At 37.1% G+C, this 15,879-nt stretch overlaps 1 protein-coding gene across 2 annotated transcripts; it reads left to right on the top strand.

Moving 5' to 3' along the window:
• The first annotated feature begins 92 nt into the window (after positions 1 to 92).
• Positions 93 to 14,779, top strand: LOC141818661 (transcription initiation factor TFIID subunit 4b). 2 transcript variants are annotated; one of them, XM_074706115.1, is made up of 15 exons: positions 93 to 613; positions 2,100 to 2,252; positions 2,373 to 2,481; positions 3,588 to 4,246; positions 6,766 to 6,861; positions 6,993 to 7,868; positions 10,527 to 10,642; positions 10,722 to 10,809; positions 10,923 to 11,058; positions 11,169 to 11,224; positions 11,298 to 11,354; positions 11,432 to 11,575; positions 13,403 to 13,465; positions 13,537 to 13,789; positions 14,280 to 14,779. In XM_074706115.1, exons 2-15 carry the CDS (start codon positions 2,214 to 2,216, stop codon positions 14,447 to 14,449), a joined length of 2,862 nt encoding a protein of 953 aa, XP_074562216.1. In that variant the 5' UTR covers positions 93 to 613; positions 2,100 to 2,213; the 3' UTR covers positions 14,450 to 14,779. The 2 variants fall into 2 exon arrangements, with proteins under 2 accessions (XP_074562216.1, XP_074562215.1); XM_074706114.1 differs by having other exon boundaries at positions 6,990 to 7,868.
• The last annotated feature ends 1,100 nt before the right edge of the window (positions 14,780 to 15,879 follow it).

Raw genomic sequence — 15,879 nt, 5'->3', positions numbered from 1 at the left:
TTTCTGAAATAATATGGCTTTATTTGTAAAAAGCATAAAGCTTTATAGGGTTAACTGGGCTTGCATCTGCGGTGCTCTCGTAGCCCCTTTTGCCCCAACCCCCCTCCCCGTTCCTCCTCTCCGGCACCGGACGTGAACGTATTCGGCTTTCCCGTCCGGCGACCGATACCATGCCCTCTGCATCTCGTCCTATCCAACCCCAATCCACGCTACGGCTCGAGGTCATGGCTTAATTCCACCTGCACCCGCCCCTTCCTCTTCCGTGATCAGCGACTCCCTCGCCGTTTCCTCGCTTCGCCACCTCGTCCTCACCTACTGGTCGTCGCACTTCCAACTCCCGCTAGGTCGCGAGTCGAAGACCTTCTAGCCGGCTGCCGCAGCTTCCGAGCTGCGTTCCTTCGCCCTCCTCTCCTCCTGGGACCTCGTGCAGCTCCCCTCCCAGTTACCTCGAGGACGCAACCTTCTACCAGAGGGCTGCAGCAACCCCTTTCTGTTTCGCTGACTCATCGGCCTCCCTCCATCGACGCACGCATCCGACGAGGTGCTTGAGTCGTAGAGGATCTTCTCAGGTGCCCGGAGACCTGACTGGAATTCTCGGCGCCTTCACATTGAGGTAAATCGCTTTATTATTTTCGGTATTCTCTTGATTAAGATGTTAAAATTTGACATTTTTTTCCCTTTACAATTTTCAAAGTTCATGTTTTTCGTCTTCAATTTTTTTTTCCTTTCATGTTTTATTTCGAGAGAAGGAAGTAGAGGTGAACAGAAATAGTTTGATTCGAAATAAAGGAAAACTTCGTTATCTTCTTTACATCCACTTTCACCAATATTGTGACTTGAATGGAACATGAAAGGAGTTAATGTGTGCTTATTAGAGGATCAAACTTCCTTTTGTTTCACAATTAACATTAGTGTTTATTAGAATGAGGGTGAGTGGATTATCATTTGGTCACTTGTATTGAGCGTGAAGTTGTTGGTACCATCAGCGAAGAACAATCATGATGACTCTTTCAGAATATGGCCCTTTTAAAGGATCATTCTGCCATTTTCCTGTACAATTTGCCTATTCTTTTATTACTTTGGGAGCACAAGGCGTTTAGATGCAACGAGAAGGTAAAGCATTTTGGAAACTAGACTAGTGAACACTAGCTCCGTAATGAGATAGGAAGAGGGTGTGTTCAGAGTACTTTGAGTGATTGCTCATTATTGTGAAGGATGGCATTCCATTAGAGCTTATTTCCATCGTCCATGTTGGTGAGGTTCTTTTGGATTGATAGGGGTTCATAGGCGGAGGACACGATGGTGTAGACATCCATCTTGCTAAGGATATTAATGCTATTCAAGTCTTTGCAAAGATCAGTGCCACTCTAGCTTTCTATACACAACCACATCTCAAATCTCCTGCAATACAATTGCCTCAATATTTGATATTGGTGAAGAGGCAGCAATGAGGAGATTGGGTGGACCTAGTAGGTAATGAATTTAACGAGTCGTTGTTGAGGAGCCCCTTAATGGGGATGTGGACCTCAAATATCTTGATTGCTGAGGATGCACTCAGATTTGAGGGGCATGTGGACGTCAAGATGGACAGTCATGATTGTGCTATTGACGGTTAAATTGTTGGAAGTGATGATCTTGAGGCGAGTGAGGGGACACTTATGGCGGTTGCTCTTGGTGCAACCTCCTTTTGGTTTGGTCACATTTGGTTGTTCATGTTTGGAGGAATGGAGATCTGTTGGAGAATCATATCTGTTGCTTGAGACTAGCTGTTGAGAGGTGAAGGAGATGGAAGAGAGGAGGGAAGTGCATAGGAAGAAAGAACCACAATGGAGGCAGTTGGCGAAGGTGTTATTTCATGCTGGAAACCTTTTCTCAAGTGGGAATAGGGAAGAAATCTTGTAATACCAAGATTTTTTTCTTCAGCTGAGGAGAAATTGTGTATTAGATATAATTTTGTTGCTTTCTTAGTAGTGTTTTGATTTTAATGATAGGGTATTTTTCTAGACTTCTTATTGACCCTTTGTAGGTTTCAGTATAGTAAATACACTTATTTTTCCTCTCAATTAATGTTGTACCATTGGTTGGACATGGTTTCTCAGAAGCAAAAGATCGGATCAACTATCGTGCCAATTGTCTTGCTGCCTCCTTTCAAACATCCTGTGCTTTGCAAGTTTTTCCACTCTTTGCTGTCAACAGCAAAATCTTCCCCTGCCATGGATCCTACCATAATGAAGCTCCTTGAAGAGGATGAGGTATCGATTTTATTCGTCTATACCTTGATTTGTTGATAATGTGCGTAGCTTGCTGCTGGAATTTGTGAGGCCGTCTTTGCCTAATGAAGAAAAGTGAGATATTTATGATTGCATTTTCAGGATGAGAGCATGCACTCTGGTGCTGATGTAGATGCCTTGTCAGCAGCATTGAACCGTGATATTGGCGGTGATCAAGCCATGGTGGGCCCGCCCTTGGATCCTGATGCAGGTGGGTCCCTTTTCTCTTTTTTGGTACTGGCGTCTTGGCCTACATGACCAAATGCTTCATTCTATCCTGATGCTACTTGTATGTTCTTGTTTCAATTCTCACATTTTGAGATGGACTTGTGTGCTACCGCTTAAAGTAACATTTAGAAAATTTCTGTTGAATTTACTCAGAATAAGCTTTGTACTGTGTAAAGAGAGACTCATATTAATGCTTAAACTGGGTTTAGGTAGCAACAGTGTTGATTTCCATAATACTTACGTAGATATTTGTTGCAAAGTGATCTTTGGATGTACTTCATTGACTAAGGGTAAAAGTTGTGAATAAGATGGCAGTACCAGTAGTCTTTCGATTCTTTAAACTTTCTGTGTCAATAAGACCACTTAACAAATTCATATTCTTGGTGTTGCTAGATCATAGATGGTCATGGTTTTGGATTTGAAAGGGGTAGGATGAATTGATTGTTTTTGTGTACAATGTTAGCCCTTGAGTTGCATGATGCAGAGTAGTCTGTAATTCTTGTAGTGTGAGCACTAAGACCCACTTAAAAATGACTATCTATGATTTTCTGTTTTATAAAGATTCAATTTGGTCACAAGAAAAAAAACCAACATTGTGAGAAATTTACTAACTATACACTTCATTCCTTAAGGATCTCACCCATTATTGGAAGCATTTGAATGTATGGCATTTCTCTGCACAGAGACCATTTGAGTTCAAGATAGATTTCCAGGTTGATAAGTGCTCTTCAGTAAGCTGTAGGGCATAATAGAGTTTGAGTGAATCATTTAACTATAAATTATTAGATTAAGAATTTACTGAGAAAGAACTGGCACAACGTCTCCTAACAAGATGATGGAATTTTTTTTATTGAAGTAAGAGATTATAAACATTAGAGAATTTGATCTCTTTTATAGATCATAGCCTAAATAAATTAGGAGATAATCAACGGTCTGTGTAACCATAAATCTGGCTTCTCTGATTCTGTCATTTTTATTGAAGTATTTAAACGTGATCCCTCTTCTCCAATATATTGCTAGATCTAATTTTCAAGATCAGGCAGCAGATTACCTATTTTTTAACCTCTATCATTGTCATGTGTTCGTCAGGTGCTCCAATGCAAGCAGGCAGTTTAGCATCTGAACAGGTAATTAGACAGTGGAAAACGCCCAGTGAAATAGGAAATGACCAGCATATTGAACAAAAAGAACAAGACCAACCTTTACAATCATCAGAGCTGCAGTCATCTGGAGGTGAATTGGTTCAGACAAATTCTGCTCCTCAACCTCGAGTGGAGCAGTTCAATAATCTACCAGAACAAGACCAGATGACTCTTAAGCAAGAGGTTTCAGACTCAAATAACTGTCAGCAACACTCAGAAGCTAATTCACTTAAATCTGTTGAAAAACAACTGGTACAGAAACCTGAGCAAAGTAATATGCCAGTCTCAGACACAATTGAGGACACAAAGCAAGATGTTGCCCAGCATTCTGAGAAACAACAGCAGCAGCACATTGTCCATCAGTCAAGCAATCAACAAACACCAAACACGGCAAGTGCTGCTGTTCAGCCTTCTGAGAACCAACAACAACACATAATGCAGCAGTCAAATAGTCAGCAAACACCCAGTTCTAGTCAATCTAACATGGCAATAAGAAAGACTAAAGCTGCTTCCTCCATACCTTTCCATATGTTGATTCCAATCCTACGGCCTCACCTTGACAAAGATAGGTCCATGCAGCTACAGGCCATTTTTACTAAACTTAGGGTACGTCGTGATTCTTTGAGCTATTCAAATATCTTTTATTCAATACAAAACCATAAAAAAAAAAACAAACTGGTGTTATAGAACATGGAGATTGGCTGGGAACGCAATAGGTGTGTGTGTGTGTGTGGGTTGGGGGGGGGGGGGGGGGGGGGGGGGGGGGGGGGGGGGGGGGGGGGGGGGGGGGGGGGGGGGGTGGGTAGTGGTATGTAGCTTCATATCATGTAGAAAACTACTAGGAGAGGATACAATACTTGGCGAAATCCAACAGGATATGTTTTTTTCTTCTATCAATAAGTGCTGCTTAGTGATGGTAGTGTAATTTGAGATATTTTTTATTTGATATTTTATTTGGCATGCACACCATTCAAAATTAAAATTTTTAATTAACCACAACCTCTAATTGTCACTCAAGTAGTATAGTAGAGGTCTGGGTCATCTCTCTCATGGAATCAATGATAGAAAGTTATCCTAAATAACATGGCACGGGGTTTTTATTGTTGACCTTATTCAACAAACATCCTCCTAAGTATTCACAAAATCCTTTAGTAACAAATAAATACTACACTTAACAAATGAATATTAATTATACATAATTCACAAATTAATGCCTATTGTACATCCTAATCATAATTTATTCAAACAATACCCAAATTTACAATCTCATCCCTAATGCACATAATTACATTAAAGTATAACAAATTTCACAAATTTACAATTTATTACATTAACCATGTACAACTAAATCTACGTTATCTAAACATCCAATTCTCTTACACCAAATTCACATGCAATTGCTACAATTCAATTCTATTCCTATCAATTTCAAAACAAGCAACAGACATGTCTCATTATCCAACAACTATAACAAACACACATCAATTGATTTTCAAACCATTAACATGAACCAGTTCATATATCAACAATTGCTCAAGTACACAATACAAGATGTTCCATTCACTTTCTAAACAGCAAAATTCATTCCATCATCAACATTCTAAACAAGAACATCATTAACTCACATTGTTCAATTACAAACACATTAAACAACCCAGCATGCTTACTTACCTTCAGATTCAATCCAAGAACACATTCAACTCGAGAACATATTTATACAACCATCCATTACAAACATCAAACAAACAAGCTAAACAACATACCATGTCTCATAGCTTAAAATCAACAAACATGAATTTAATTCATTATCACAGATTCAACACACAAAACACTTCATTTATAAAAACTCAACAAACAACATATGATCATTCTAATCCATGTTAACTCAAGAACATGTTCATTCTATCCCATTTCAATCATCACAACACATGTAGAATTACACACCCGAACCAAACAACCAACAATTCCATTCCTATTCAACAATCTATAACATGAAACACATTTGAGTTCAACAGTCATTCAACTTAAATTTGAATCACACAAACAAGAACAAAAACAAAATCAAACAGGGGGGTTGTCTTAATCAATCTGAACAGAACAATGTACGAACAAAACTTAAGAGCTAGGGTTAAGAGATTTGGTCTTCCCCAAATCGGCACAGAACAGAGACATCGGCACCACTTCATTTGAATTGCTCTAACAGGGACGAAGAACCTTGCCGGAGTTGGCCAATTTCGACGAGATTCGATCGGGGAAGACACGAGTCGATTGCCGCTCTGCCCTAATCACCTGTTGCAAACCACAGACAGAGAGTTGGAACTCGAAACGCAAACCTTACCTCGTGTTTTAGGTGGCTGAGGGATGGTTGGAGCTGAACAGGGATCCTCTACGGAGCTTCAATGGGCACGAAGGGATAGAGAGCTTGCAGGAGCAACCACTCACGGAGTGCATCCCTACTGTGCAAAATACTGTCGGTGTGCATTGAACCCAAATCACCTTTTAAACCCAGCCTTGAACCAAAGCTGAACCAAACCTGAACCAGAACTGAACTAGACTAGGTTTTTTCCAAATTGAGCTTTTTCTTGGGCTTTTTGAATTGATTTTCTTGGCTTGATTTCAATTCTTTGCAATTGGGCTTAATTGCAATTATCCACATATTATTATCTTCATCCTAATTTCCTACAAAATCAAATACCACAAATTAATCACCATTAATTGTCTCAAATTAATAAGAAATAAGATGAAGATCTCAAATAAACCCAAGTTTATGAAATAGATTAGAAATTCAATTTATGATACAGAAAATGATCAAAACAATGCAATATAACCCTAAATTATCCTATCCCAAAGCCACTTATCACTTAGTCTTTTGATTTTTTCTTTTTCATATTAACTTGTGTAGTTCCATCTTTTGGGTAGATCATGGAATATGGCTAGGTAACTAAAACTACTTTTATGTTAACTTTAGCTTCAGAACTTTCACTTGTATCCCAAATCTTGGTTTGATTACCATTTTATATGTTCTTTTGTTATGTTATGCCCATAATAAATTACATTCTAGAACCAGATTCATACAATTTGATTCATTATGGAAAACAGACCTAAATTTGCAACATATTTTCTAGAATAATGAAGTCAGCAAAGAGGACTTCTTGAGAGTGATAAGGAATATAGTCGGTGATCAGATGCTTAGACAAGCAGCTCAAAAGGTACAAATGCAGGTAACTATCAGAGACATCTCCTCTTATCCTTTGATGCTCTGTGTAGAGAAACAGCTTTCTGTACAGATTGCTGCCTTTTAAGGTTTGTCTGTTTTCTTTTGCAATTTTCTTTTTGTTGACTTTCTCAGCAGCTTCAGGTGCAGACTGCTCGAAATCCACAGTCAAACACAAATCCATTTTCATTACCAGCTCAAGCTTCCTCTCAGCAAGTTTCTCCTGGCGGTGTACAACAGATAACTGGAACACAACCATTTCCTGCACTCCACTCCTTGCCATCACAGAATCTCAAAGTCCCTGCATCTTCTCCTGGTCAACCTCACGTTCCCACTTTGCATCCTAGCACAGGTCCTCGAGAAGTTGGGATTGGGTCAGATGGGAAAGGTTCCCATTCTGTTCAAAATTATTCTACCAGCATGAATATGTCCAATTCTGAAAGGGATGGGTTGATGGGTTCAACACAGCCAGTTAACAGGCCACAACAGTTGCAACCATCTATTTCAGTACCTGGTACCACTAATAGTTATAATACCCATACCTATCCTAGGCCATCTATGAGCTCCTCGACTTCCCTCAGACCCCATCTAGATTCACATGCAAGAACAGTTTCACATACTCAGGGACTTGTTTCGACGCAAATAAGACCGACTCAGTCCATGAATATGGTAAAAATGCCTACATATGAACAAAGTTCTAATAGTGAAACCAAGAGACAGCAAACTGGTTCCTTGACAAACCATTCGACCTCCCTACATAACCCAATTACTTGGCAGATGTCAGCAAACAAAGATCAAAAAAGTACTGGGTTGCAGTCGACTGCTTATGTAAAACAAGAGATGGTTGATCAAGCATCTGAATCTCCAAGTAAAATTCAATTTTCATCTTCTGAGACCACTTCATTCAGTACATCACATTTTAACCAAGGAAATTCTGCATTTGGTTCTTCAAGTATGATGGGAACAAATCAGGTTTCAGGCTCAGTACCTAGCCAAGCAGATCAGAATATGCAGGTTAGTATTTGCAAATTTATAGCCGTGTGGCAAATACCAAAAATTTTTCATAGCCCAATCTTATGCAGTTACTTTAAGAACCAAGAAAGAAAACAAATAACAACTCAAATAAAAATGATATTTCTTCTTGATAAAAAAATGAAGTTTATTGGAGAAAGTAATGGTTGGAGTCTCATTGTTAAAGAATTCCAATAATGTTTGACAAAATAAAAGTTTGAACTTGTGTCTCTATGTGACATATACTGCACTCGGTTAATTCAACTGGGAACTGGTGCTATTAGAGGCTTTTCAAAGGCACTGCATGATATGCTAAAAGCATGGGTATCAAACTAGATATTGTGCTACCAAGTTACCTTTGTGTAAGCTAGCTTCCTTTGTCCCTCAGGACTAGCAAAGGGTAGTATAGAATATTAACATATTGTCCATTGATGACACTTTTCAATTTGATATTAGCCCTTGACTCACCCTTCTTGTATAAACCTTCAAAGGAATCTTAGGTTTTGGGGGGCATTGGCTTCTCATCAATGGTTGCATTACCTCACATTCTCACTTCTGCTTCTCCCATATTTGCCTGCATCGGTGCTTCACTTTGAGATTGTGTTTCCTAGGCGGGTAGAAAATGAGGGAGAATGAAATGTTGAAAGGGATAGAAAAGTATAAGAGAAATGATAGATTTCTTTCTTGTCTCTTTAATATAAAAAAAACATATATAACTTTCTCCCCCATCATTTCCTTGGATGGGAAAAAGGTGTGAGTAGCCATTATTTTATTTTTTAATAAAATAAATAATACTAAGATAAATATTATACACATAAGTTTCTTTTAAAAAATATAGATACAATTGGCTATAGCTGGTTTATATGGACTCATAGAGGCAGGAAGCTAAATGGACCCCTTTTCACTTTCTTCTTAAGGAAATAGAGGGAGCCATTTACCTATCCATGATTCTTTCACCATCTGATTCCTGCAAAGGAAACATGACAAGTGGAACATTCATTCACTGATGCAATTTTTATGTCCCATAACTTCGACAGATCATTTTTCTCATCCATCTTCAGTACAATGGCATTTGATTGATAAACCATTACACTCTTTTGGGGGTGGCCGTTTCTCTTCAGTCCACTTAGCTGATTCTACACCCGTAACTCCTTTATCATTGGTGACCATTTGAAGGCTTGAGCTGGTATTATTTCATGCAAGGTCAACCTCTACAGTTTGATTTGCTAGGATAAAGAAGAAAAAGGCTCATAAAAGATTCCCCGAAGTTGTCTTGTCCTCTACAAGTGCATAGTGAAATAAGAGTGTTAGCTTGGTGCTTGCAAGACACAAAATTCCATTGAAAGAATAAAGTAATGGAAGTGATCAATACAGAAGGACCTGAAAGCAGTGGGATTGTTTATAACTAAGACGGTATACCTCGTGAGCTGGGAAGGTAACATATGGTCTTTCTTTCCTGGGCATACCTAGTTTCCTCCATTTTAAAGCATTATGGATTCTGGATTTTTTCCTTCCAAACCATCCCTTTCCAGGGGCAAGTTGAGGGAAGGAAGGCTATTCTAAGGGATGCATGATGGTGAGGTAGATAGCTTTCTAATGCAAGGGAGATGCAGAGAAGGAACAAGCAGGAATTCTTTGACATTGAAAGAGTTAGGGAGGAAAAATTAACCATCATACAAGAATGTCCTGAAATGATCATTTCCCTTAATTTATATATCATCTTCAATAACTCACTTGACAATGATTTAGGCTTATATATTATCCTTTCTATCACTGGACAAATGTCCGTTTTCTGTGGAGGAATAGAATTAGTTTCCCTTTCATGTTGTTGCTATAAAAGGAATGTCTGTTTTCTTTATATATTATTTTGGAGTTGTTTATTCATAATGTTGGATCCCTAGGCAAAGTTTTCTCCTATAGGAGTCATCACTTATGGTACGCAAATAATCATTCATTATATAACTGAGATGGAACTGAACATCTAGAATAAACCTAATAAGAGATGATACAAAGCGAGGGAGAGAGGACCAAGATTTACAAGATTTATTCTCATTTATCAAAAAGGTATTGTGAGGAAATAGAACACTTTTCAGTAGTATGAATGCAATTATGCAGATCATAAATGCATGAGTATGATAGACAAAGAAGTCTGCAGTCAATAGAATAACAAAACAACTTTTTTTTGTCTACTGCTACTTACTCACTATGTTACTCGTTTAAGTTGGTACTTGTTGCCAGTGAAGTACTAAAGCATGGTTGTCTTACACTGGCATGAAGCTACAGTGATGGTGCATTTTTAATTACATGTTCTCCCCAGATAATGAATGAAGTACACTAGTACAGTATGCTCATGTAAGACTGTATCTTACCATTTTGCATTTAAATTGGGGGTATTCTATTCTACCCTCCAATGTTTCTCTTGAAAATGCCCCCCAACTTTGATTATTGTGAAAATGCCCCCCCCCCCCCCCCCCCCCCCCCCCCCCCCCCCCCCCCAATGCAGTTTGTTTGCAAAATGCATCCCAAGATTTCAATTTCATAAAATGTTCTCTAAAACTGACCTTCTGTAAATCGCACATTCCTCCTCTCACATGAAATTCTCTTTTTTATTCATGATTACTTTTTTCTGTTAGTATGTAAATGTAAATTCACTTGCAACAGGTGACTTCTGCAATTCCACCCCAGTCTGGGGCAACCACAAAAACTCCCATAAAGAAACCATCTGCTGGGCAGAAGAAACCACTTGATGCAATAGGCTCATCTCCCCCCATGTCCAGGTTAATCTCGTACTCTTTTAAATGAGACATGGAGAGTGCCTAGAACTATAAGTTGTAAATTCTTTGATTATGCCCTCAGCAAAAAACAGAAGACTGCTGGTACTTTTCATGATCAAAGCATTGAACAGCTAAATGATGTTACTGCTGTTAGCGGAGTTAATTTAAGGGTATGAACCAGCTTTGTGCTTCATTTATGGATAAATAGTAGCTTTTGAAAAATTTATAATGATATGATGCCACCAAATTTATATTTACAGTATTTCTGATTATTATTCAATAGGAAGAGGAAGAGCAGTTATTATCAGGTCTGAAAGAGGATAGTCGAGCTTCAGAAGCAACTCGAAGGGTTGTACAAGAAGAAGAAGACAGGTTGATATTGCAGAAGGCCCCCCTTCAGAAAAAGCTATCAGATATCAGTTATTACCCTCTTCCTGATGAAATAAATGTTTCTTTCCCTTTATTTATTTATTTTTAAACCTTAGGAAGACATTTTGGTCTGACACTTTATCTGTGGTGTTTGTTGCAGTGTTGAAATGTGGTTTGAAGACTATCGGTGGTGATGTGGAGCGCTGTCTATCAATGGTAATATATATTTATATCATGTGCTTCATCTTGTCAGCAATTTATTTACTTAATAATCCACAATATTTGTCAGTGTGTCGAGGAGCGTTTGAAAGGTTTGATATCTTATCTGATAAGACTGTCAAAACAGGTTAGTATAATCATGGACGTGTATGGTTTTATTTATGATTCCCATCAGCTACCCTTTGATTGTTATCCCTCTCTCAGAGGGTTGATATTGAAAAATCTAGGCATCAATTTGTCATCACATCGGATGTTCGACGCCAGATTTTTTCAATGAATCAGAAAGCCAAGGAAGAGTGGGACAAGAAGCAGGCTGAAGAGACTGAAAAACATAGGAAAGTAACTGAAGTGAGTAGATAAATGGTTCCTATTTGCTAGTAAATTATTGGTTTGCTTCTCAATTGTTGATACTATGTTTTTGGTATATATCACCTCTAATTTAATGTACATGATTTCACTGCTCTGTTAATTCTCGTGTATAGTTCTTGAAGGCTAAATTAGAATGAAATTTGATGTAAGAATCAAGTTCACAACCACATGGTTAAAATGTGATTTCATATGTAGGTTAGAATAGAACAAACCGAAAGGAGTGCCAATTCATGTTTATTGGGCTGATAAAACTTGTGAGATGTACAATACCAAGACTAGTCTGAGTTTACGAAGTGACTGAAAAGTGAGTGGGCAATTGTGATGAACTTGTGCTAGTGCCTACTAGTGTCATATATGCTCTTTTTTTGGGTTGGAAATGACAATTTTTTTCACTAGGTATCCAAGCTTACGCTTGACTAATCTTAGGGTGGATGGCCCGTCCCCATGAACCAGCCCACCTGGTAAATCCGAGAAGTGAAGATGGATTTTGGGGAGCGGCCTAATAGCACGAGTGGTTCGAGCACCCCGGGCATACGATAGTGCTCTGCGTGAGAATCGAACCCTCGTTGCATGACTTTATTCCATCCTTCCGCTAGCCATCTCACTGTGCCCCAGGGGGTCGGAAATGACTTTTATGCTCTTTGAATATATCATTATGTATATTACCATTCTTCATCGCATTTTGAAAAATTAAATAAAATAAAACAAGAATTTTCTCCGTCGTTACTCATTCAAGACATCAAGGCAATTATATCCATCATTTATCATCAAAAGAAAAAGACAATAGCACTCCTATTCATGGTTTTTCATTCAAATTTTAAAAAGAAAACTGTTGAGCTATTCTTCTTATGCAAAGCATCATCCTAAAACTTTATTAAAATAGAATAATATTACAGTTTTACATAAAAGATACAAAAGTTCAAGATGCCTTGAAAATGATGAGTTTGTATGTTGCAAGAAATTGTTGAATTGAGTAGAAGATACTTTTATTTAATAGGTGTACCAAATAATAATCAACCTAAAGATTATGCCACATAGCATTTTGAGAAAGGAAAAAAAATCATAAATTGCAAGTTTAGATTAATTTGAAGATGATGGATGGATGGGCGTTTATTTTAGTATATAAAAGGACAATCACTTTCACGTAGATTGAAATGATGATCAAATGGTAGTAGTTTGTTATATTCATTATTGTATTTAATCAAATTGTTAAAATGTTGGTAATCTTGAAGACATATTGGTATGCTTATGCACAATATTCAAATGAACATATGCTAATCATCATGAAAACAATTTTGAGTAAATAAATTCAAGCTATTCGGGTTACTTATTCTACTAGAATGCTCATCATAATGGAAACAATTTCTCTATGCCTCCTTTAGTTCCTTATATAAGGTTATGTTTGTCCATCTGTTGTGGTATGAGTTTTGTTCATTATGTATTCTTTTTAGTATTGAAATCTGATAATATTCATTTTTTAGAATATAGTCTTATTATTTGAACTAAGATTTATTCATTAAGCTTTCTTGTACCCTATTAGATATGACTATCACATGCAGCCATCTAGGCTATTTATCCTTTATTTACACCTTGAAATATGTGAATCAAGCACTGCTATATGTATATAGATATTGGCATCTGACTTTCTTCCTCAATCGTTTGGCCTGAGAAGTAAATCTAAAGAGATTTCCTGAATCAATTTTCTGTTTGACTTCTTGATTAGCCGTTTAGCATATTTTGACATGATGCATGACTTGAGATGGACACTACAAAGTGTACAATAATTTATAATATATGTAACTGCAGATGGATGGAAACACAGAAGCTGATGCAGACAAGGACAAAGAGGATCGTTCTAAGGCCACGAAGGTATTGTTGATCTTTTGTGGAATTATTGCCTTCTTTTCTTTTTCCCTGTAATCACTTTGTTGTATGGACAGGTTAACAAAGAAGAAGATGATAAAATGAGAACCACAGCTGCAAATGTTGCAGCTAGAGCCGCTGTTGGTGGAGATGATATGCTGTCAAAGTGGCAACTCATGGCTGAGCAAGCTCGTCAAAAACGTGAAGGTGATGGGGCTTCTGCTTCCCATCTAGGTAAAAGTGCAAACAGTAAATCTTCACTGAACTCTGGAAGAGGTCCCAGAGAAAAACATGAATCAGAAAAGAAAGGCTCTTCCTTGTCAACATCTGGTAAGTGTGTTACCAACAGATGATGCTTGATATCTTGATGCATGTTCAATCCCAAGTATAAAATGGTATTAGCAAGTGAGTATGATCTTGTTAGGAACAAAATTGGTCGCTTCATATTCAGATGATTTAAATGTTCCATAAGGATTGGATTTGGACGGTCTGATCTAGTAATAGGCTAATTGGTTTCTCAGACTAAACAAGTCATAAGGTGCCACTCTACATTGTCCTTGGATTATATTTGAGTGAATTTGACTGATTCAATCTATGATCTGACTTGCGTAGAATTGAGACTTTTTGTGTCCGCTATCAACTAACCATTATTTAGATTCAGTCTGATCCTTTGGTTCTCTCCTTATCTGCTTTTGATCTAACACATAAAACAAGAGTTACTAGTCAAATTCATTGCATCGTATGCAAGAGTTAATATTATATTGAAGCCTGAAATAGCATGATTCATCTTGATCCTTTACTTAAAAATCTGATGTTGCAGGTGGTGTGAGGAGATTTGGGAGGAACAGTGCCCTAGCCCAACCAAAAGTTGCACGTAACATCTCTATTAAAGATGTGATAGCGGCCCTTGAGAGGGAGCCACAGATGTCAAAATCATCTTTGATTTACCGCCTGTATGAGAGATCGCCCAGCGATTCTCCAGCAGAATAGTCTAGGGTGAACTTCATCTCTATGAAACATGTGATCAGCAATCAGTCCTTGAGAGGAAGCCACTGATACTGAAATCATCGCCTATACGATAGATCATCCAGTGATTCTGCAACCGAATAGTCTAGGGTGAGCTTGATCTCTGTTCAATGATGTTTTAATGTATTTTCTGAGTTCAAAAGTTCCTACAACAATTAATTGTGGGTATTTAAATTATCGAACTCTGGACGATACACTGACACTGACACTGAAGGCCTGTATTTAATGGAAATTGAAGAGCTATTCTGCACTGCAAGTGTAGTTGGATTTTGTATTGATGATTAAATTCTGTAATCTACGGTTTTGTTATATATGCATTACCAACAACTAGGAAACGTAGTTAATTATTGTGTAATTAATTACCATGAAATGTCTTTCCAGGAGTAAATTTAAAAATGAGACACTAAAGTTTGAGTGCATAACACAACAGTCAATTTAATTTTATAAAAATTTTCTATTTACTATCTAAATTCGAAAAATACTTAAGTTGAGGTCATATATAATCAATCTTCACGATTGATTTATCTTGTAAAATATCATGTTTCATGAATCGTAGATCACAATACAATACGATTGACTTATCAGAAGTATAAATTTCTCAAGATGAATTGATAGATTAACATAAAATGATCATTTGTGTTGGATAAAATCGGATTATGTTATTTTGTGTAATCTATTATGAATCAACATATATATAGGTCCATAATACTTTTGATAATTATACTTTAGTACAAAACACTTCACATATATAATCTAAAGATTATGAAGAGATTTGATTTGAAAGTCTATCGATCGATCATTAATTTTTTTATTAAATAACAAAATTACATAAAATTTTCACTTGTCTAAATGTTTTAATTCCCCTACGCTAGATTTGTGTTTTGACTAGATCATGCGTCATGTCGAACATATTAAAACTTGTTTATTAAAATTTTTATCAAGCTCAATTAAGGACATTATTATACTCATAATTTAGTCAAAAACAAAGATCCGATCAATAAAATTTATTCCTTTACTATCAATAATATAATATAAAATTATAGATTTTGAAGTACGAACCATGTTCAAGAACTTATCATGCCACATCATGGATGCAAAGTTCCTCTCCACAATGGCACAAAAGTCCAAAGTGAGCACTACAAGCGTGATGAAGAAAAGCTACATCTTCATTTTCTTATAATTAATGCCTCCATCTAGATTGCTTATAATTTTATATATATATACATGCCGATGGCCAATCATTTAATATTCAAGAGAAAAATTAAAGATGGAAGGTACATGATATATTTTAATTTAATCGTATTACACTAGAAAAAGAGATGCCTTAAGTCAAGTGGCATTAATACGACAAAATATTAGGTGGCCTCTCACCAAGAAGAGCATTTTATACCTTT

The sequence above is a fragment of the Curcuma longa genome, unplaced genomic scaffold, assembly GCF_044706935.1.
Source record: "Curcuma longa cultivar G26 ecotype Majalengka, Jawa Barat unplaced genomic scaffold, ITB_CL_G26_1.1 contig_25569, whole genome shotgun sequence".
In the NCBI taxonomy this organism is placed as follows: Eukaryota; Viridiplantae; Streptophyta; class Magnoliopsida; order Zingiberales; family Zingiberaceae; genus Curcuma; species Curcuma longa.
Note: the sequence above shows the minus strand (reverse complement) of the source record. Positions and strands in the feature narration are given on the sequence as shown.